General features: G+C 43.9%; 1 protein-coding gene across 4 annotated transcripts; it reads right to left on the reverse strand.

The window, feature by feature from the left end:
• Positions 1 to 4,714: 4,714 nt before the first annotated feature.
• Positions 4,715 to 14,681, reverse strand: CCNA1 (cyclin A1). Of its 4 annotated transcripts, none has more exons than XM_050937285.1 (9): positions 14,590 to 14,681; positions 13,075 to 13,251; positions 10,051 to 10,294; positions 9,700 to 9,824; positions 8,801 to 9,024; positions 7,968 to 8,172; positions 6,979 to 7,092; positions 5,405 to 5,538; positions 4,715 to 4,959 (listed from the first exon to the last, which is right to left on the reverse strand). In XM_050937285.1, the coding sequence occupies exons 2-9, from the start codon at positions 13,225 to 13,227 to the stop codon at positions 4,908 to 4,910; spliced, it is 1,251 nt and encodes a 416-aa protein (XP_050793242.1). In that variant the 5' UTR covers positions 13,228 to 13,251; positions 14,590 to 14,681; the 3' UTR covers positions 4,715 to 4,907. The 4 variants fall into 4 exon arrangements, with proteins under 4 accessions (XP_050793242.1, XP_050793240.1, XP_050793241.1 ...); XM_050937283.1 differs by lacking the exon at positions 14,590 to 14,681 and adding an exon at positions 14,275 to 14,326; XM_050937284.1 differs by lacking the exon at positions 14,590 to 14,681 and adding an exon at positions 14,108 to 14,172.
• Between the last annotated feature and the right edge of the window lie 9,684 nt (positions 14,682 to 24,365).

Here is a 24,365-nt window from a genome sequence, read left to right on the forward strand (position 1 = left end):
GCCATCAGCACCAAAGACAATAAAATGCCCTGGTGTGATGTTATTGATATAATCTGGGACCATATAGAACATGGTTGCAACCAAGGTCCGGTAGTGGCACCAAATCTTATGTAAAAGGGGTCATATAAGGTGTCTAAGACCAGGTTATGGGTTGCTGGTTATGATTATGCTGTCGATATGTATGTATCATTTTATAGTTGAAGTTATGAGTATTGGCTCTATACTGTCTGTATTTCAAATTTGTGCTGTGCTTCTGGGAGACATCCCAGACAAGCTGGTGTTAGTTCTGCTTAGCCTGCTTGATGGTCCATTAAGGATCATCAGCTACACAATTGACCCATGGAGAGAAGGCAGATATGCCTTGTAACTCTGCAAAGTATGCCGGGAATTGCCAATGTGACTCCAGACTCCATTTTGCTGTAATTTTCCACAGTAAGAACAAAGAGGTTGTTACACCTGGAAAAGCCTATATAAGGCTGATGCCTCATCTCCATTTTGTCTTCAATCTTGCTTCTTATTTCTGGAGGGACTTTGCTGCAAGCTCTGAACAAGGGACTGATTACCCATCCCAGCTGGGGATGTACTCCAGAGACTTGATTTGAACCTGTGGTTTACTCCATCATTGCTACAAGCCTGAACTAAGAACTTTGCCATTCCTGTATGTAATTGATTCCATTTAACCAATTCTAGCTCTTATCTCTATCTTTTTCCTTTTATTAATAAACCTTTAGATACTAAAGGATTGGCAACAGCATGATTTATGGGTAAGATCTGATTTGTATGTTGACCTGGGTATGGGGCTTGATTCTTTGGGATCGAGAGAACTGTTTTCTTTTATTGGGGTGTTGGTTTTTATAACCATTCATTCCCAGGACAAGTGGCATTGGTGGTGATTCTGGGAAACTGGAGTGTCTAAGGAAATTGTTTGCATGACTTGTGTTTAGCCAGTGGGTAAAACCAGAGTCCTCTTTCTCTGGCTGGTTTGGTTTGCCTTAGAGGTGGAAAAACCCCAGCCTTGGGCTGTAACTGCCTTATTTAAGCAACTAGTCCTGAATTAGCACTCTCAGATGGGTCCTGCCAGAACTGCATTGTCAGAGGGGAGAAGAGGGGGGCTAATGTCAGGGTGTCTCCCCTCTGCTCACTCCATCTTCTATAGAGCAGGGGAGCCACACAAAGGACAGAGGGAGCTTCTAGGCAGTAGCTGTGGGTCTCAGCAAGCTGATTTAATTAACAAGGCAGTATCCTTAAGCCTGGGGTCAGCTACTTAAAGGGGAAATGCACATTTTTTCTCTCACATACAGGGTGTCTGTCTGCCCTCCCTCCTTTCCTGCTGCCTTGTAGAGTATTGTGAGAGTTAACCCTTGAGGGCTCAGTCAATTGCTAGTTCATTTAGCAGTAAGGCAGTCCCTGGGAAATATCCCACCCTCTGACTCCTCCACCTCAACCAAGCTTCACAGTCATCATCACTGGATACCAGTATTTAATTGTTTAAAACTTATACTGCACGTGTGTGTATATATAGTCTCTTTTCTGGTGAAAAAAATTTCCCTGGAACCTAACCCCCTCATTTACATTAATTCTTCTGGGGAAATTGGACTGGCTTAACATCATTTCACTTAGAGTTGCATTTTTCAGGATCATAACTATGCTGTTAAGTGAGGAGTTACTGTCCATTGGAACCAGGGATAAAAGACAGATCTGATCTGTAAGAGAGGTGCCCAGAAACTGTTAAATAAAGGTTCTCTTAAATAACCAAGGTTGGTCTATTTCTGCACCTCACTTTAATATAATGAGTTAAGAAAAAGAAAGTCATACCCTCTCTAGGGAACCGCCGAAGACTGTGTTATGGCCTAGCTAGGGTAGTTCTGCTTTCTTGGCAGCCGGTCACTGTAGGACATGGCACGCCAGTTATAACTTGCTTTTAACTGGTTAGGACCAGTTTGCATGGCCCTTAGCCAGAGGGTGGACAGCTCCTGTGGAAAGTTCCTGGCCTTTGGCCAACTGGTGGACACATCCTGTGGAAAGCCCCTATTTGCTTATGTATGAGTTGTTTGTATTCTGTATATATAGCTGCATGGTCCCAGTCCCGGCCCTTGGATTCCATACCAGGCTGAGCTTTGGTGCGCTGGGTTCCCCACCTCCGTGACAGCAATGCCAGGAGTCCCTGTTGCGGGTGTGTCACTTTACCTTCATTAAAGCCAATAACTCAGTGTTCATGGGCCTTGTTCTTGCAGAGCACCCTGGGTAGGCCTGTAGCCTCCCAAGAACCTTACACCCTCCCATTAGACCATTTACTAGATCTAAATAACCCCATAAACTAGATTTCGTTTTTGCAAGTGCCAGTTTGATTAAGCTAGCACCATACATGTAATGTTTTATTTTAATAGAGTACTTGCTTGAGTGGCTCAATAAATTCTACTCTAAGTTTATCCACTCTGGATTGATACAGACGGAGGGTTCCCCCTGAGTCAACATGCCACTGAGGGCTGAAAACAAGGCCAATAGGTTTAGGTCCTGGGAGAGTGCAGGTCATCAGGGAGGTCTCCCTGCATTGCATTTTAGTCATCTCAAGAAGGGATTAGACAGGATGTTAATGACAACCTATAGCCACTAAATCAGATGCTGTTTTAGACACCATTAAGGACAAACAAGGGATCGAGACAGATGGCAGCAGATAGTGTCAGCTGTTCAAATGCACACTCAAACTTTTCCTTCTAAAGAAGCAGTGTGCAATAGGCATTAGAAGCAAGGGGAAAGTCTCTTAGGGAAGATATGTGAAACATCCTGTGGCAAAAAGAGGCAGAGAGAGACCAAAGCATCTTTTCAGATTAGATAAGGTAGTAGTCTAAGGCCTGATAGGACTGCAGCATTTACATTCAATCTGAGCACATTGTATCTGTTAACATAGTAACAGACTGAAAGGACTTTAGGCCAAGGGCGGGGGAAGTCAGATTTGTTTCAAGCTTTCTTTGAAAAGCCGCAGCTTGGGTAAGGGAAGATGACAAGGGCTCCTTCCCCAATGAGTCTTTTGTGGTGTTATGAACCCTAAGAAGCAGAGTTTAGATTACAAGGGTAAGATGGAAATGTTAAAAGTTGGATGAAATCAACTATGGAAAAATTTAAGGCTGTTTCCCTGACAGCCTAGTCTTAAGTGAAGGGTGGTGTGTGGCATATTGAGAGATCAGAGTACTAGAATGTGTGCAGTATTTAAGAATCCTACACTGGAATATAGAGATCCTCTAATTTCTATAGCATAAAAGTAGCCAAGACCGCAGTATGTAATGTCCTCTAACTTCATCCTGGATTCTTTCTGGTTGGTCTCCTGCAACCTCTGCTCTGCTTTCACCATGGGTTCTACTGCTTTAAGGTCCAATCTCAGGTACCCTGCACTGCCTGCCCCAAATTCATCCTCACTGCTGCTTTAATCTGCTCTCCACTGAAGTCCTATCCTTTAAGGCTGTCCTTGTCTGTTTCTTGAGAAAGACCACAAACCATTTCCCTGTTGTGTGTGCACAAAAGTTAATCCTCTGTCATCAGCTACTCAGATTCAAATATTTTTCCCACCAACCTCTCCACTCCTGACTTGGCTCAGTCTAGTCACACAGGCTGAAATAAACATCTCCACAGCACCTTAAGAGCTTAATATGGCCAAAACATCAACTCTTTTTGCTCAAGTTCTATCACTATTAACAAGCCATTCTTGTCACTCCCTCCCCAGCTGTGCATCTGAATGATGTCTTTGACTTCTCCCTCCCTTGTCATTTCCCCTAACTCCACAGTAGTGTCCAAACCCTGCTGCTCCTCCCAGAGGACAGTTAGACTTTTTCTGCACAGCTAGCACTCCTAGCCCTTATCTTGCATTTTAATGACTGTAGTGTCTACTTCTTTGGCCTCAAACATCTACATGTCCCTTAATTTTAGGGGCATCTAAGGGGCCCATGAATATCACATCTCTTCCTCTTCGATTCTCTGCATTGCCTCTCCTCCCCATGCCATAGCATAAAGTTTCATCTTTGCTTATGAAGTCTCCACAATTCTGCCCCTCACTACTCATCTGCTGTAGACTCAACCTCACCCTTACCCTTTCTTTCCTCTCCAATTAAGTATTCAAGGATTGCATGTTTGCCTCCCCAATATATGCCTATACATTCTACCTGGGAACACCAACCCTGAACTTAGCCATACGGCTTTCTCCAGTTCCCTTAAGACCACTTCTGCTGTGATCTCAACTAAAAAGCTAGCCACCTACTGATGGTTTGATGGTGCAGCACTTGAAAGGAACTATATTCAAGAGGATTTGTGCAATAGCCAACTTTCATAGTTAAGTGATCTCATGTGTTGCCTTTGCTATTCTTCCTGTTTGAAACAAGACTCAAATGACAGATTGAATGCAAGATCTGCAGGGCAGCTATTATATTAATTTATGGTAAGAGTCAATACAGTTTCTCCTCTTGATTCACAACCCATTTTGGGATCTAGATAAGATTTATAGGTTATAAGGCCACAAGGATTATGATCATCATCCAGTCTGACCTCCTGTTGAGGATAAGCCATTGGATTTCTGAGTTTTTCCCCCTAATATGCTCCAGTTCAAACTGGAACTCATCCAATATTGATTCAGAGAGGTGCCAAACATGGAGAATCCACCACAATTCTTAGTAAGTAACTTCACTTGTCTAAGCCTCAAGAGACATTCATAAGGCAAGATATTTATTAAAAGTGCTTGTAGTTTACATTAAAACTAGTCTAGAGTCCTTGTAAAAAAAATCATTTAAAAACATCACCTAAAACAATAAGCATCATGGTTACTGACACATGACCTGCAGTGCCCTATAAAAATGTAAGACCAACTCTGTTGATCAGGAGGCAAGTGCTTCGATTTTGTCAGTGTGTTGGTTCACTGGCATTTATTGCAGAGGAAGAACTGCTGGTAGCTCCATAAAGGATACATGCATGTACCTGCAATAGAAACCAGCAGCTAGTTAGTTACAAGTTATTTAACTGACATCTTGTTAGTAGGAAACCCTACTTGAGGTACAAGAATGATTAGGGTTTCAGCTGCTGAGTGCTTCAGCATCATGCAGGTCTGAAACGGAGTTATTGCTATGCCTAGATTATAAAAGATTGCTCTTATAAGAAGAACAGTTCTTACTATTAAGATCACCTGAACCTTCAAGAGGTGTGTAGTTAGCATCAGCCACTACCTTTTAGGGGAGCTACTAGATAGGACTACCAGTTATGCAGAAACTTTTGATTAAATAGCTTGCACATAGGACCTCCTATAGCATAGCTCCACTGATTAGAACAGCATGATTTGCATCAGTTGAGGAAATCTGGCCAATTTTAAGCCCTGCTGTTGTTTGGAGCCAAAAAACAGAAGGCATTTAGTGTCTTAAGAACTTACTTTGACAGCTTGTATTTCTCTCTAATTGCTTGCTGTGGTCGATGAGAAGCATCAAGGCATGCTTTATGTAGATCACTCAGACAAGGCACTATCTCGCTTAGCGAATACCCAGTGAATGCAGCAAGTGTTTCTGGCTGATCAGTAGAGAAAAGAATTACTGTACATTATTGCATTGGTTAGGTACTGTGTCTTCCAGACTTTGGTAGAGGCCCTCTGTCAAGAAGCAAGTCACATTTCTGCTGAATACTTAGGTGGACAGATGCATCTATTTTGCTGCTGAAATGAGATCCCATAGCAATCACCATAGAGGATGTGAGCCCTTCCAATATCCCAGATGCATCCTAGCATCAGTGTCCACTTTAGGTCTTTACTATAGCAGAGAAGGCTGACAAGAAGCTCCTTCTGATGCAGACAGAATATTTGCTGGTTTCTTTCACCAGTTCTGACCAGTGTCCTCTACCATTGCCACCAAATGAAATTATTCCTACAGCACATAGGCAAATACCAATAAGACTGGTATTTGGATAAAACCATGTGTGCTAAGATTCTTCTCCCCCCATAACACAAAGACAGTTGCATAGAGGCCAGTTTATCAGTTTTTTTTATAGGGTGGGGTCAATACATTGACAAGATGGTTAATTATATGAGTCTCATTAGGACTGTGTACCATAACAGGTTAGTCTCAGCCAGTGACCAAAGTATTGTTCCTGCCTGTGCAGAAGATCTAGATGGAAGAGAGGAGCAAGTCTTCAACTAGGTAGATCAGGCGTGAGCAAACTTTTTGGCCTGAGGGCCACATCAGGATGCGAAACTGTATGGAGGGCCAGATAGCGAAGACTGTGCCTCCCAAACAGCCTGGCCCTCACCCCCTATCCATTCCCTCCCACTTTCCACCCCGACTGCCCCCCTCAGAATACCCCCATCCAACCCCCCACTCCTTGTCCCCTGACCATGCCATCCTGGGACCTCTGCCCCTAGCTGCCCCCCAGGACTTGTCCCCTCACTGCTCCAACCCCTATCCACACCCCTGCTCCCTGACACACACCCCAGGACCCCACTCCCTATCCAATCCCCCCTGTTCCCTGCCCCATCCAACAGCCCCCTGCCCTATATCCAGCCCCTCAATCCCAGCCCCCTTACCATGCTGCTCAGAGCAGCATGTCTGAAGCCACGCCTCCCAGCTGGAGCCAAACACATTGCCAAGCTGCCTAGCATGAGCATGCAGCTCCACCCCCAGAGTGCTGCCCATGTGGTGGCATGGCTGCCGGGGAGGGGAAGGGGGAGCGGGAGGACAGCAGGGGATGGGATGGGGGCTAGCTGCCCAGCCAGGAGCTCAGGGGCCGGGCAGGAGGGTCCCGTGGGCTGGATGTGGCCTGCGAGCCATAGTTTGCCCACCTCTGAGATAGATATTAACTGTGTGCCAGTGGAAAAAAGCCTATTTAGTTGAACTAGAACCCTCCCAAGAGATCTGCTAGTTCATACTATCTGGAGTGGAGATTCTTTCCACTCAAGTCTGAACCTGTAGATGTAAGAAACCCCCTGTTCTACAGCACCTCAGAGAATTAAGAGCTTACCCACAAATGCCTGTTCACTGTGTAATTTGCTAGACAGTAAGCTGCTGCAGCAGTTTGCGAAGGAAGGTACTTCAGAAATGGATCAGCTTCCAGGAGACTCAACTCTGCTACATACTAGGCACAAGACGTTTGCAAAAGTTACTTTCAAATAGACCCCTGCATATACAGTGGGATCAATTCAGTGTGCTCTAAACAAGCATTGGTTATCTTCAACACCACAGTTTTGGAGAACAATGGATCATTATATACTCTGTTCAGAAAGTTAGGGTGATATCCTGCCCTCACTGGAGTCAACAGGAGTTCTACAATGATCTTCAATGGGGCCAGAAGTCACCTTTTAGACACAGATACCAGTTAGTTGAGTGATGGCTGGGCAGTCTTGTAGTCAAGGCACTGGACTGGTACTCAGGAGGCCTGGGTTTGTTTTAAGCTCTATCACAGGCTTCTTATATGGCCCAAGGCAAGTTAGTTTGTGTGCCTCAGCTCCCCATCTGAGCCAGTGGGAGTAAGACTTGCTCTCTTTTACCCTTTGTCCTTTAAACTGATAGCTCTACAGGACAAACTGTCACTATATTATATTGGTACAGTCAGAGGTTAGCATGGCAGGGTCCTGATCTTTGTTGGGGCCTCTGGGCTCTACCACTATGTATGTGGTATCAATACAGAGGGACAGCATAAAGCTGTAGGTTTTGGAAAGCAAGAAGTGCAACAGATTTTGCTATTAGGTTTAAGTTTAATTCCTGTGCTGTGTACTGTTACCAGGCCTGCACTTTATGCAATCTCCAGTTAGGATACTGGTTTAATCAGGGTGTTGGTCATGTTTGATAGGCAAGCACCCTCAGCATGTTCCCTATAGTAGGTGTTTTCCAATCAAGAAGATGTTCCTCAGAGTAAACCGAGTTTGAAAGTTCCCACACCTCCACCCCCTACATGTTCCTGCTTTAGCAATCGCTGCCCTCCCACAGCCCTTAAAGGAGTGTAACACATACCCTTGCAAAGTTCTCTGTCCTGACACAGACTCCGTGTCTCTGTAAATACTGAAGGAGAAACTGGTTGATAGTTGGTACTGTCAAGCCAAAAGCCAGTACTTTCAGGAGCAGGTGTTCCATTCTTAATAGCTGTCTCTTTGTGTAAGTATCATCTGTTATATACACAAACTCCTCTATCTCCGGAGGGTAGATCTCTTCATATTTCCTAAAAAGGAGTGCAAAGTCCATTAAGTCTATAAAGTTGGAAGTTTCAGTCAGAAAGAAAGGCTTGCAGGAGTCAGTGCTGGGATAAGCACTGGGATAAGCACTGAAGGTCCACCTTCATCCAAGGAGATTCACAGACTTCAACCCCCACCTAGGCATATTCTGTAACACACATGGTACCTTTTGACAAGCTTAATACATTCAACTCTTGCCTACAAGTCCTTTTTAGATTGACTATACAACAGGACAGCATTTACAGACATTAGACTGCCTCCTTAAGAACCAGATTATGCAAGATGCCATGTTGTACCATTTTTTAAACAGAATTCACATTGAAGTTAAGAAGCTTGAGCTTTAAGAGCCAAAAGTCCAAGTGATACGATATGCTCCAGACAAAATAAGTTTTGGTTTAGTCTATGTTCAAAGTCAGTAAGAGGAGTTTGTGAATTAAGTAGAATGATAGCATGTTAGTTTGAAAACAAATTCTTACCACAAGGTCTGTGTTCTCAGAACCAGCACAACTCTTCAGAACAGATTTTAGTTTCAACCTCTAAATGTGAAGAAGAGGTCTTTTCCCCACAAGAAGTTTGTCTGTCAAGACTTCTGTAGGCAACATAAAGAACACTTACGCAGCCAGAAGGATTGCTGCTGTTCCCACAAGCTGCAGCTTCCCTCTGAGGACAGACATACAGGAAAGAAACCTGTCCAGAAAGTTGACAGCTAGGTACAGTGTTTCAGTACGAAGTTTGTATTCTTGCCCAACTTCCACCAGCCAGTCCACCAAGATTGCACGCATCCCTGAGGTGATGTCTGGCTGCTTTCGCATATAATATGGTTTTGGCCTGTATCTTACCTGTTTGGAAAAATTGGAGGTTCAGTAATTAGGACATTATAAGAACAACCACCTTTGCCATATCAATGGTGTAAGCAATTATTCTCACTGATGGTCAATACATTAAGACCATTACGGATTCCCACTATCAGTGAGTGGAGAGCTGTACTGAATTCATGATTAACTTTTGTTGCTGAAGTTTGATAACTGTAATTGAGGAAGATCTAGCACAGTGTAAAAGCTAGTGTATAGGAGGCACTTTGGAGGTGAACACTACTCTGGTGTGGGTAGGAGCCATAGGTAACCACCACCTCCTCAGATTGCAAAAAAGGCTGTAGCATATTCTTACTCTCAACCTGATAAATAGGTTCTCAAGAGCTGTTGAAAGTCTCTTCACTCGGGCAAAGCTCAGTTACACATTCCATCTGAGAGAGGAGCGAGAGTCAAAGCAGTCATGCATTTTAGAAGAATCTTCTCTCACTACCTCCTGCTCGGACTTTGGCCAGCAACACAAGGAGCTTACTGAGAAAGCTTTGTTAAAGAGAATGCAGGCAGTAAAGAGATGCTAAATGACAACCTGAGAATCTGAAAGTTGTGTCATGCAGCAATACTTTAAGAGTGGCAATCTACATCTAAGAGGCAAGTGTTGCCAGTACAAGGAAACATTGACATTACAGGCTTGTGAAAGCCACTCACTTCAGCTTCTCTAAGGTACTGATGAATGTCTTCTACATAGTCTCCCACATTCATTACATCCACGATGTTATCCACATAAACTTCATGTTGTGACTGCAATGACGTATCCACCAACATAGGAGAACCTGCACAATCAGGATTCTTATTACATAAGGCATCCAACAAGACATTTAGATGGGACTTTTTTCCTTTCAATTTATCCTGCCAATTTTCTGGCAGTAAAAGATTCAACCACATTTATATGAACAAGTAATCTACAGATAATTTAGGCAAGTTTACTTTTATTAAAAAACCAGCCACTTCATGTATGAGATTAATGTTACAAGCAAGGTTTTGAGCACTGACAATTACCTGTACTCAAATCCAACAGCAGATGAATATTGGGCTTCATTGTGCTAGTATCCACTTCACACAGGCTGGATTCCACCTCTTCTACAACTGTGCAGCTGCATCTGTCTTTCTGCTCTGGTTCATCTACATATATAGCAAACCCTTGCTTGGATGTTATATTGACCATACAACTAGGCAATATATTCTTTCCAGATGGAGGGAAAGCATTTTCAGAGCCAGAGAAGCGTCTGACTATTGTGGTACCCTGAAATAAAGTACAGATTAAACCTGTAGGAAGAGATTTGGGTACAAACAGAAACAGTGCAATTCATATTTTTAAGAGGAAAACCACCCATTTTCCTTAGCACTGCAGACTGCAAGCGCTTGCATCAATAAACTGAACAGTAGTGGAAACAAAGCTTGCCATTATACTGGCATTTAGGAAATTCTGCTTACTGCCATCTTGCTGTAATGATGGACATCTGTACTACACGGAGAATTATCTATCTTCCAGTTTACTAAACCAGATTCAGTCTTGAATAATCTTATATTGTTAGTGTCAAACATTCATCTGCAAGATAGCCAGCCTGAGCAATTCTGTTGAAATGCCAACTGTAATTATAAGCTCTGAGCTACAGTTCAATTTATTCATGCTTAAAACTACCAACATTAAATCCAGCCCAACACTTGTTACCTTGTTTTCTTCAGCAAGTTAAGAAATGCATTAAGAGTTTAAAGCAGTCTTTTATAATTGGATATCAAGGTTGTTAAAATGGTTTATGCATATGTATACTAATGCAAAGCCCCATGTTGCAAGAGGTAATTTTAAGAGTATTGTTTTCAGAAAAAAAAACTGGGTTTTGTATTGAAAAAGCTAATAAAATCCTTTTATAAGGGTCATATCAATCTTCCCAGACCGCCAATAGTCAAGAGCAAGCCTGAGAAGCAGAAGTTTCTTACAGTTCTAGTGAGTATGTTAGTGAAGCGCACAAGTAGATTAGAGTTTAGTCCATGTCTATAGTGAAGGTTTTGAACTGGGCAAGTAGTTTGTCTGTTCATCCCATGAACATGAGGTAAGAGCTTGCAGCCCCCAATGAGCATACGCTGTATTAAGTGCATCATAAGTCATGTCTTTGAGAATACATTCGGCACTGAGGTTTGAAAAAACTTTGGCCAAAGTCAGGCTCTGAAATAAATAGGGCCAATTTTGAGAATGTTGAGCAATCACAAATCCCACCATGTCAACAGAAGCCGCAGTTGCAGTGACTCAAATACAAACTTTTCAGAGATGCTGAGCCCCTACAACCCCCATTTGACTTCAGTGGGATTTGTGGGTAGGCCAAACTTCTGTAGCCAGGTTCCTTTATTTAGGAGCCTGGCTTTATACACTCAGATTTGAAGACAGTAGGGGGAAAGGGGGCGGTGTCTGTTTTTATTGCACAATACCAGATGTACTCTAAGGATTACCACCTTTAAATATATACTTGCCCCTGGAAATTTCCACTACATGCATCTGACGAAGTGGGTATTCACCCACGAAAGCTCATGCTCCAAAACGTCTGTCTATAAGGTCCAAAGGATTCTTTGCTGCTTTTACAGATCAAGACTAACACGACTACCCCTCTGATACTTGACACCTTTAAATGGGAATCTTATTACACTAATCCCACTGGACTGCTTTCCTCAAAAGAGGTTTGCACAGGAGTAGCAACTACTATACTTGCAAGGACCTATTGTGTCAGACTGGAATGAGTACTAGAGAGTCATGCTAACCAGATTAAAATCTGTTTAGTGGCTCCGGTACCTAAATTTATTCTGAAGCATGAGGGAAACTGAGAAAAAAGGCTATCCCAAAAGTAATGCTTGCTCTCTGAATGATTGCCACCATATCAACACACTGCAGGAGCCATGTACCGAGCCACGGAACCTTTGAGCAGTAGTTGGCAGTTAAGGGGCACATACATTTCCACTGAGCCCTAACATTCCATAGGCTAGGGGTATAGAGAAGCCACTTTACAGTCCCTCCCCCTCCTGAAATATTACTTAAAGCTGGGCTCCAAGTTAGAGCAAAGGAGAAATGGTCAGTAGGGCCACACTGTAGAATACTAGCCAGCCATGACCTCCTCAAAAAGCTCTGCTAACTGAACAGGGATTGAAGCACTACCTTTTTAAATCCCATGTGTGAGCTGGATGAAATATTGAGAGAAAAGGAAATCATGTGATTTAGCCAAATTCCATATTGCAAACCTAGTACTGTCAGCCCCAAGCATTCAAAAAAGAATCATGACATAACCTTAAAAAAGTCAAGAGTTAATAAATGCTGGGTTCTTTTTATTTGCCTTCTAGTTTTGAGCCTTTAAGTTGCACTTGGGCCACATTTTCAAGCTTGTTTCTGCAACCCTGTGGGCTAGAAATTTATCTTTAAAAAAAGCAGAACTTAGATTCTCCAGTAATCACAGGATTTCAGGAGGTAGGGCTTCAAAAAAAGACACTAAAAAACATATTTGCAATAAAATTGCCAGAGTTGGTATTGTGTCCCTCCAGTGTAAGCTGAGCATCAGGTCATTTATCAGGCTTTTATCACTTTTGGCAAGGGGGGAATGAAGCCAGGTTAGGTATTTACATACTTAAATAGTCCTGATCAGTCAGACTTCTAGATACTTGTTTTGCACATATGTTTTAACTCAGGTTTATCAACATTCACAGCAATACCTTTGACAGTTTACATATAACAGTTCACAAAAGTAAGGTTTAAAAAAAGATGAACTAGGTTTAGAGAAACATTCAATTTAGGTAAGGAAAAAACTGTCATAGTTCCTCATTGTCTCTAGTTAAGATGCATAACAAGAAAAAACCCAGTGCTGGAATAAAAGGGGCCTTGACAAAATCTGTCTGGAGACAGGAAAAGCTTCCATGGCAACTGCACAAGCTATATCTGACTTAAGTAGTGTCATCCACACATGCACAAAAGGCACCTCAGGCATTTGCCAGCCACTTATCAGTGTAACCCCACAGTAAGCAATGGGGTTCACCCCAAAAAGTTACCTGGCCACATTCCCTCAAGCACTGCCCATTCTCAGTCAGCAGCCCAAGTACGGCCCTCTGTGGGGGATTTTGGTTGGAATAAGCCCCTGCTGCAACCCGGCGGATCTCCCAACTTCCAGCTTGAGAGATCCCACTCTTATCGTTGTGATGCATTGTTTCAAGGTCAGCAGCTGGCAGCTGAGAAGAGAAGAGAATGGCATGTTAGTCATCCCAGGCAAGTTTGCCCCAGTTTCTCTCTAGAAATGACAGTCCAGATTCCCCTTCCCCTGCCTAGAAGGAGTGCAGATCTTGCTCATGACCACTTCTCATTCTAAAGGCAGGATTCTAGGTCTCATCATTAACCACTGGAACAATTTACCAAGAGACATAGGGGATTCTCCATCACTGACAATGTTTAAATCAAGAGTGGATGTTTTTCTAAAAGACAGGCTCTAGGAATTATTTCGTGGAGGTCTCCGGCCTACATTATATTGGTCAGATAAGATGATTATAATGGTCCTTTCTTAGCTTAAAATCTGTGACTCTTAAGCAGTAAGTCTTTTTTCAAACTCACAGTGGACAGATTTGCCATCATTAATGCCCCCCCCCCCAAAATCTGCTTCCCCGTTGGAGCCCTGGAGAGGCAGTTCTAGAAAGACACTAACTCCCTACAAGCGCTGCGGCTCCGGAGAAGCGAGCAAGACACCAGCTCCAGAGGAATACTGCGGGGGCTGTCAGGGATGCAAGGGAAGAGGCTCCTGAAAGGAAGCGCCTACAGTAGCCCAGGCCAGAGGGCTCCCGCCGGGCTCTCCTTGCCTTTGCACACTGCTAGGGCAGAGCACGCCGAGCAGCGCCCAGAGCGGGAGGGTTACAGGCTAGCGAGCTCCCAGGGGATCCTGCACCCACAGCTCCGGCTGCAATGCCCGGGCCAAGCGCCCACTGAGCCCCCGCGGACGCTGGAGTCCGAGCGGGAGGAGCCGCCCCCGCTGCTGGGGTCCTGCGAGGAGCCCCCCGCGCACTAGTGCCCCGGGAGCCCCACCGCGCTCGGCATTACACGCCAGCCCCGCCGCCGGGGAGACCCCGCCGCCTCTGCCGCTGCCCCTTGCCCGACAGGCAGCGAGTGACCAGGGCGCCGAGCCGCGCCGCTGCGCCCGCCCCGCCTATGTAGCCGCGTCCCGGGGGCGGCGGCGGCGCAGCCCCTCCCGCGCGGGCGCTGATTACTTTCAACCCGCCCGCGGCTGTTGGTGCCGGCCCGTTGGAAGCGGAGACCGGCGGCGGCTCCCGTGGCAACCGCAGCGGCCGTGCCGGGGCCCTGGCTGGGGATCTCCATGGAGACCCGGCCCGTCGCGGGGGTCCGCCAGCCCGCCCCGCCCAGGAGTTGGCCCCTGGCGCCAAGGGGGGCAGGATGGGTCCCCTGCCTCGGGGCTGGCGGGAGTCCGGGACCCCCACGCAGGGCCGGGTCCCAGCAGGGCGCCCTGGGCCGGCCCCGAAGGCGGGTCACGCTCCCGCCGCCGAGTAGCCCCTGCTGGGACTCACCAGCAGCGAGAAGCTGCTCCCCCAGGTACCGTCACCCGCTGCCAGCTGGAGCCGTGCGAGCCATGGGACAGTGACCCCACAGTGCCGAAAGGCGCGTGGAAGAGCCGCAGGGACCCGCACACCCTCCGCGCCCTCCCATCAACCGCAGCACACGAGGCCCCACTCATTGCGCACCAGGGATTACAAGTGCTACTCCTTTTGCACAGTGCGTTTAAAAAACTCATCAGTGATGGGCCTTCGTTCATCCGGTGCAGGAGTACTGCAACAGAAACCAGAATCCAGCTGAAATTTGCAACTTTGGTCCTCAAATCCAAATGATACAATCTGAATAGGAAACCAATGTAAACGTCTTCCACATTAGTGATAAAATCTAGACCAGGGTAGTCAACCTTATGGTACCGTGTGCCAAAGGTGGCACGTGAGCGGATTTTCAGTGGCACTCACACTGCCCAGGTGCTGGCCAATGGTCTGGTGGGCTCTGAATTTTAATTTAATTTTAAATGAAGCTTCTTAACGATTTTAAAATAATGTATTTACTTTACATACAACAATAGTTTTAATTATATATTATAGACTTATAGAAAGAGACCACATAAAATGTTAAAATGTATTACTGGCACACGAAACCTTAAATTAGAGTGAATAAATGAACACTTGGGACACCACTTCTGAAAGGTTGCCAACCCCAGATCTAGACCGTGATGCCTATTGACCCAACAGAACTGGAAAACACATATCTGGTACCTGGATCCGGCTCATTTTCAACCTCAGCACCTACTTCCCTGCAAAAATTTAAACAGAATTGTCTAAATAGAAACATGTAGCATCAATAGTGAAATGTAGCAGTATAGTAAGTGTCCTGTGCATTGTACATCTGCATAGCCATAAGAACCCAGATCTGATATCATAAACTTTCTAGATGCATCCAAATGTCATAATATAATATTTAAATTTTGCAACTGGTCTAGTATCTGTATGACCACGTTATATGTGGTTTTAGCTTATCATAGCTTGGTGGAGATGTGCCCAGCTCGTTAAGACTCCTTTGTGTATCTTCCATCAACTTTAAACCACATTGTAATGTTAGATGTAAATCTAAAAATCCCCCAGATTGTTTTGAAAATTCCAATGCGTTGGATACAGATTTACCTGATGGAAAAGGATGGCTGCATGTGCTGTCTATCTAGAAGGTAGAAATTCGGGAATATAGGCGAAAAATGGGCTAAACCTCACTGGATCCAAATCCATATTTGGATTTTTCAACTTTTGTGTGCCAGGATGAATCAGAGATCAAATTTCTGTAGTGACCTTGCAGCAATTATACTTAGTCTCTGTTTCTCCAGTAAAACTAAATGATTTGTGCCCCCCAAAAAATGTTGAATCCAGATGCAAGATATGCATTTTTGCATTGCTTTTGCCCTGGGATGTGTCAGAGCCAGGCTGTTTCAGGTCAAAGAGGAGTAGCAACATGTCTATTTTGACTGTACAGTTTGGGGGTTTGTGGCATAATTCAGCAGTCTCCAGGTGCTGGATATTTGTCGGTGGGACTGCTGAGCAGAGATGAAGCAGGGTCTAGATTTTTGCAGTGGAAATGGAGCAGCTGCCCCTTTTTGTTTACTTGGTAGGATTTTCAGGTTTGGGATGCCAGATACATGTGTTTGTGGTGCTGCTGCATCACTTTGTAACAAGGTCTGGAATTGAGGATTCACTAGGAGCAGCTACATGTTTCTCTCTATTTTGACAGTAGTATGTTGTAGGGGGGGGGGGAGAAGGCAAGGGTTGAGTTTAAAATTTAGCAGGTTCCCTCAGGCTCCAGGTACTAGCTATAGGTGTTTCCAGTGATATTGGACCAGTATTGATAGGAGTCAGATTTTTCCAGTGAAGAAGGAGTTGCTCCACTTATTTTCTATTTGTATTGGACAATTTGAAGTTTGACACCAGAAATTGCCAAGATACAGCAGGATCCAGGCACTACATGTACCAGAATGCATCAAGCATTTATTTATTTATTTGGGGTGCAATCACAATAGCTACACTTATTCTCTGTTAATGTCATAGAATTTGGATAAGGGCCGAAACTTGGATGGATTTTATAGGATCCAACTTCTGCATCTGGATTTTTGGGGCACTCCTGCCCTGGAATGTGTCAAATTCCTGGAATTTTTAGTGCAGTAGGAGCAACTCGACTTTTTCTCTATGGTGGCATTAGAATTTAGGGGAGCGGGACCCAAATTTGGCTTATCCAGCAGGTTCCAGATGCTACACTTGGATTTTTGCAATGCTCATGATCCATAATGTGCTAGGCTCTGAATTTTTATTTTGGTGCAATGTTAGCAGTTAGGCTTTTTCTCTGTATTGATGGTAGAATTTGAAGGCTTGGGGCCAAAGATCCATAGGATTCAGGTAGATTCAGCTTTTACCTTTAAAAATGAATTTAACGTGTAGTGCTCCTGGTTGTCTTGCAAGTAAAAAACATGAAGTCAATATTTGATCCATAGACTGTGTGCAGTTATTTTTCCTTTAGTGAGTATGGATCCTTTGAACCCTATGTCCTTTTGAGAGGCTAGGTGGATACACAGGATGGTATGTGGGAAACATTGTAACAATCAGAGGGAAAGATTAAATACATGTCACTGGTGCTAGAGGAAGAGGGTGGACCACTACGAGTTGCAGGTGAATCCCTTCCTTTTTTCTAATGTGATCTGGAACCTTGAGATAACCAGTTATATGCTGACTTTCATAGCAGGAGAGATTCTATCTTCAGAGGCTTCTTTAAATACCTTTAATGCAAATTTTTAATATCTTTCCTTTGAGAGAAAACAAACTGAGACCCCAATCCTGTAAAGATTAAGCATGTGCTTAACTTTACACTCTGTGAGTAGTTTCATTGACTTTAATTGGATGACATAGATCTGTAAAGTTAAGCATGTGCTTGAGTCTTTGCAGGTTCTGAGCCAAATGTGTCAACACTGGAGCAGTCATTTTGTTACAAATTTTTGATGACAGATTTCATTTTTTTTAATAAATGTTTTTGAAACAAATGGCAAATTATTGAAAATTTCAGGCAATTTAGTTTCATTTCAGTGGGATGGGGGAACATTTTTAACTTTATTTTGCTCCTTTTTTCCTGAGGGGAAAAAAGTAAGAAGTGAGAGAAAGTGTTCCTGCCACCCCCCTCACCCCTCCCTCACCATCACCAGAATGAGGTTTTTGTTTGTTTGTGTTAAAAAAACTTAAGGCATTTTCCATTGGGGAAAAAAGTGGATAGAAAATTTTCAACCCGCTCTAGTCAACACTTTAACAACATTATTACAACTCTAAGGTATCAGGATCATTATGAACACTATTCAGCTTTTAATTATATTTTAAATAGTTGGTACCACTCTCCTGACCTTAAAATATAGTGGTTGATATTTTCAGAATTGATTTTGAAATGAATGGGAGTTGGGTGGCTAAGGGTAAAATGTTAACAATTCAAAAGCACCTACATGATTTAGGATTCTAAGTCCCATTGACTTTCAATGACACTTAGGGCAAATCTACACTACCAAATTCAGTCAACCTAAATTACCTTGACATAAAGCAACAGCAGTAATGAAATCCCTTTTGCATGTCCACACTATGCTCCTTGTGTCAGCAGTTCAGATTCTCACCAGGAGCATTGTACTGATTTAACTGTCAGTGTGGGGCACTGTGGGAGGGCTTCTGAAAGGCAGCAACAGTCAACATAAGCAATGAAGTGTCTACACTGACACTGCAGCAACCTAACTACATTGACTTAAGTGCTACATATCTCGCGGAGGAGTAGTTAAGTCGGTGTAGTGGGCAATTTACATCAGTGGGAGCTACATTTTAGTGTAGGCGCTTACGGAGTTAGGCCAATGCAAGCTGCCTCACAGTGACCTAACTCTATAGAGTTAGTGGGTGTGGTGGGAAGCCATGACCAGCACATCCCACAACCCGCACCACTTCCCATAGCCCCCATTGTCCTGGGACGGTGAACTGCGGCCAGTGGGAGCCACAGTCAGCCAAACCTGCCGACACAACAGGCAAACAAACTGGCCCAGCCCGCCAGTGTGCTTACCCTGGCGAGCTGTGTGCCAGAGGTTGCCGACCACTGTTCTAGGTGTTTGCAAATTGATTGCTTAATTCTTTGCTCCATTATCTTTCCAGGTACAGAAATTAAGCTGACTGGTATGTAATTCCCCAGGTTGTCCTTATTTCCCTTTTTATAGATGGGCACTATATTTGCCCTTTTCCAATCTTCTGGAATCTCTCCAGTCTTCCATGACTTTTCAAAGATAATAACTAATGGCTCAGATATCTCCTCAGTCAGCTCCTTGAGTATTCTAGGATGCATTTCATCAGGCCCTGGTGATTTGAAGACATCCAACTTGTCTGATATCAGAGGGGTAGCTGTGTTAGTCTGGATCTGTAAAAGCAGCAAAGAATCCTGTGGCACCTTATAGACTAACAGATGTTTAGGAGCATGAGCTTTTGTGGGTGAATACCTACTTCATCGGATGCATGTAGTGGACATTTCCAGGGGCAGGTTATATATATGCAAGCAAGCTAGAGATAACGAGATTAGTTCAATCAGGGAGGATGAGGCCCTCTTCTAGCAGTTGAGGTGTGAAAACCAAGGGAGGAGAAACTGGTTTTGTAGTTGGCAAGCCATTCACAGTCTTTGTTTAATCCTGAGCTGATGGTGTCAAATTTGCAGATGAACTGAAGCTCAGCAGTTTCTCTTTGAAGTCCACCTTATACCGAAAACCTACCGACTGCTATGCCTACCTTCCTGCATCCAGCTTCCATCCCAGACTCATCACACGATCCATTGTCTACAGCCAAGCACTGTGATACAACTGCATCTGCTCTAACCCCTCAGACAGAGACCAACACCTACAAAATCTCCACCAAGCATTCTCAAAACTACAATACCCGCATGAGGAAATAAGGAAACAGATCAACAGAGCCAAACGTGTAGCCAGAAGCCTCCTACTGCAAGACAAACCCAAGAAAGAAACTCACAGGACTCCACTGGCCATCACATACAGTCCCCAGCTAAAACCCCTCCAACACATCATCAGGGATCTACAACCCATCCTGGACAATGATCCCACACTTTCACAGGCCTTGGGTGGCAGGCCAGTCCTTGCCCACAGACAACCTGCCAACCTGAAACATATTCTCACTTGTAACTGCACACCGCACCATAGTAACTCTAGCTCAGGAACCAATCCACGCAACGAACCTCGATGCCAACTCTGCCCACATATCTACACTAGCGACACCATCACAGGACCTAACCAGATCAGCCACACCATCACCGGTTTATTCACCTGCACGTCCACCAATGTAATATACGCCATCATATGCCAGCAATGCCCCTCTGCTATGTACATCAGACAAACTGGACAGTCCCTACGGAAAAGGATAAATGGACACAAATCAGATATTAGGAATGGCAGTATACAAAAACCTGTAGGAGAACACTTCAACCTCCCTGGCCACACTATAGCAGACCTTAAGGTGGCCATCCTGCAGCAAAAAAACTTCAGGACCAGACTTCAAAGAGAAACTGCTGAGCTTCAGTTCATCTGCAAATTTGACACCATCAGCTCAGGATTAAACAAAGACTGTGAATGGCTTGCCAACTACAAAACCAGTTTCTCCTCCCTTGGTTTTCACACCTCAACTGCTAGAAGAGGGCCTCATCCTCCCTGATTGAACTAACCTCGTTATCTCTAGCTTGCTTGCATATATATACCGCCCCTTGAAATGTCCGCTACGTGCATCCGACGAAGTGAGTATTCACCCATGAAAACTCATGCTCCTAAACGTCTATTAGTCTATAAGGTGCCACAGGATTCTTTGCTGCTTTAACTTGTCTGAGTAATTTTTGATGTGTTCTTTCCCTATTTTAGACTCTGATCCTACTTCATTTTCACTGGCATTCACTATCTTAGACATCCAATCGCCACCGAGTTTCTTGATGAAAACCAAAACAAAGAAGTCATTAAGCATGTCTGATATTTCCACATTTTCTGTTACTGTCTTCCCCCCTCATTCAGTAACAGACCTACTCTGTCCTTGTTATTCCTCTTGCTTCTGAAGTATTTGTAGAATATTTTCTTGTTTCCTTTTATGCCCCTAGCTAGTTTGATCTCGTTTTGTGCCTTGGCTTTTCTAATTTTGTCCCTACATTCTTGTGTTATTTGTTTATATTCATCCTTTGTAACTTGACAAAGTTTCCACTCTTTGTAGGACTCTTTTTTTGAGTTTTAGATCATTGAAGATCTCCTGGTTAAGCCAGGGTGGTCTCTTGCCATACTTCCTATCTTTTCTATACAGTGGGATAGTTTGCTCTTGGGCCCTTAATAATGTCCCTCAGTATGAATATCCTTTATATAGAAATATCATTCATATTCATATATATGTACATAACTGAAAATATATTAATTTCTCAGTGAGATTTCTTTATATTTTTACATACAATCAATGTATGGATATCATCTCTAGTCAGATAATATATACATGCAGCTGGAACATATTGCATATAGCTAGTAATAAGATTATCTGTCCGTCAGTATCCTAGGAACTGTTTGAAATGATCCAGTATGGATTTGAATCTGAGGGAGATCAGTGAGCTTTACCAGTTACTACGTAATTGCAGCAACAGATCAATCAAGCTTTGGACCTTTAATTATTTCCTTTCTGAGCTTCCTTTTGAATGATTGAAAGGAAACTCAAGAATCCCTGTGTGAACTCTGTGGGGCGTCCCTCTGTAATTACTGCCTTGTGCAACTCTATTGCGATTAAGGACACAGAGTACAGCAGCAGTGATGAACTCAGCTAGACTGCTTCCCCAGTGGGCCAGGAAGAGATAGTCATTACACGGACAGTCAGAAGTAGGCTCTGTTCTTTCGTGCATCCTTCCCACCTTATTAGTTTGTGTGTGTTTTTTGCTGTTTTTGGTTTTTTGCGGTTTCTGTTTTTTTGCTTTAGCTGCTGCCATATTTGTTTTGTCTTTAGAATTCTATGGCCCCCAGTCTCCTCCAGCTGAAGTGAGTGGGATTTTTGCCATTCACTTCCATGGGAGTAAACTGTGACTCCTGCTTCGCTCAGTGAGAACCAGTATGCCTTCTGACCTTTATATAATTAGGCCTAGATAGTGTAGTGAGATCCACACAGACATGACTTCAGGATCAGGTCTATAGAGATTGATCCTGCAAGGTCTCAAGTCCTAAGATGAAAGCCTGACCCAACTGAAGTCAATGGCAAAACACCCACTGACTTAATTGAGGCCAGGATTTCACTTCTATGTCTTCATTGGGAGTGGAATGTTTAGTGCTAACCATGATTACCTCAGCAGGACTGACTGGGTTTAGCCCGAGGCCTGCTCTGCACTATAGGGTTATGTTGACATAGGCTGCCTTGCATTGACTTAGTTTAACACCACCAGACCCTGGTCAACAGTGGGCAGGATTGAACCCTGGACTTCTGGGAGCTTAGCACATGAGCCTCTACCACATGAACTAAAAGCCAACCAGCTGTTAGCTAAGGCTGTAGAGCAGACTCATTATATCTCTCTCTTTAAGTGGTCTCGGTGACTCTGGATGGGACAGAACACCACACTTAGAAGGTGTGTGGGTTACACTAGCTGTGGAAGTGTCTTCACTTAAATTTGGCTTCCGCCAATGTAAGTGCACCTCTATGCCAACTGAGTAATTCCACCGCCCCGAGCAGCGTAGAGTTACAGTTGATGTAATTATGTCGACGCAGTGTCGGTTTAAACGTTCTTACTTACATAGACTGTTACTGGCCTTCAGGAGCCATGCCACAAGGCCTCACACTGACAGTATAATCGATACAAGTGCTCCTGGTGAGGACGTGCACTATCAACACAAGGAGCAAACTGGGCATGCACACAAGCGATTTAATAACTGCAGTAGTTCTATGCCTATGGAAGTTAGATCAAGATAATTTTGTACTGTAGACATGTAGAGACTATTGTCCCTGGGAGCTATGACCAGTGGCTTCCAGTGACCAAACAGCCTTCTTATAGCAAAATATGGTTTATTTAGAGCCAAAGCTTTTCAGAGTAAATATCTTAAAACAATAAACTGTCTTAGGGTGACCAGACAGCAAGTGTGAAAAATCGGGACGGGGTGGGGGGTAATAGGAGTCTATATAAGAAAAAGACCCAAAAATCGGGACTGTCCCTATGAAATTGGGACATCTGGTCACCCTAAACTGTTTATACATGTCTATCTTACCAGCCCCTGGAATCCTGGGAAGGGCCCAACTGTGTCAGACATGTCCCTAGGACCTGTCTCTGTGCGCCGCTCACTGACAACTCTCCCCCCCTACCTGGCCTTCTGAGAGTCTTTTTAACCATTAAGTGTCCCTTTGATTTCTAGGCTCCCAGCATTGGCAAAATAAATAGCTGTATAATCTTGGGAGGGAGCCTGGAAGTGGCATCTTCACCCCTATGAGCTGGGCCATTGTAATTGCCACCAAATGTTTGTCACGAGGCTGCTTATCTAAATCCATTGTCTTCCCATTTGTTTTTCCAACAGCCCACTATCACTAACCCAATACATTCATACAGGAATGCCCAATGACCTTGTATAGCTGTATAGGTCATCTACAGTATTCATAAAATTATTACAGATCAGTATTCCTAGATTATTACATAGCCACTCTATGACTGCCACAGGATCTTCTGATGTTGGCTTATTGCAGAATGACTCTGGAGGAGCACTGGAAAATGTGTGGCAGGTAATAAAGGGAGGTACAGCCCTGGCAAATGGATGAAATATGTGATCTAACGCCTCTCTCATCTCCAAACAACGAAGAGTCCTGTGGCACCTTATAGACTAACAGATGTATTGGAGCATAAGCTTTTGTGGATGAATACCCACTTCGTCAGCCACACGGATCCAGACTAACATGACTACCCCTCTGACACACTTTCATTTCAGATATCTGATTTTTAAGGATGTACAAAACCTCATTGGTTGCAGTTTGCATGGATTGTAGAGAATTTTGTAAATGGAATTAGTTCACTCAGTTTAGGCATCCACAAGTTTCATCTGGACTTTCTGTGTTCTTGTGAACCACAAACCTCAGAATGAAACTAAAAACCAAAAGGAAAATGTACTAATGGTTAAGGCAGTGGGCCAGGCCTTAGGAGAGGGGTGTTCCGGTCCTGCCTCTGTCATAAACTTATTGTGTGACATTGGGGAAATCACTTAAGCTCTCTGTGGTTCAGCTCCCTGTGTGTTTAAAATGGGCATATTAACATTACCTTCCTCATCCCTTTGTCTGTCTTATCTACTTCGATTGTAAGCTGTTCAGAGTAGGGACTTTCTTACTATGTTGGTCCAGGACCTTGTGTAGTGGAGTCCCATTCTCAGATGGGTCTTCTAGGAACTACAATAATGTAAATAATAAATAAGTAAATCTGACTGGGTTTTGTTAGTTTTTAAAACCTTATTGAAGTCCCGCATCTCGTGGATCACCCTTCTTCCAACAGGCTCCAGCTCTTCCCACACTTAACCTGTAACTGTTTTCATATGGGGCACAGAACTTTGCAACTGTTCCCCCGCATCTTTCAGGCAGCTATTGGCTGATTCTTCCCACATGTTGAAAATTGAGTGTGGGAGGAGGAATATATGCTTTCTCCCTCTCCACATCTAATTTTAGATATGTTCTGGAGTATGGACAACCATAAGAAAAACGTGTAACAATGGCAACAGTGGCAACATTGA

The sequence above is a fragment of the Gopherus flavomarginatus genome, chromosome 1 (assembly GCF_025201925.1).
Source record: "Gopherus flavomarginatus isolate rGopFla2 chromosome 1, rGopFla2.mat.asm, whole genome shotgun sequence".
NCBI classification, from domain to species: domain Eukaryota; kingdom Metazoa; phylum Chordata; order Testudines; family Testudinidae; genus Gopherus; species Gopherus flavomarginatus.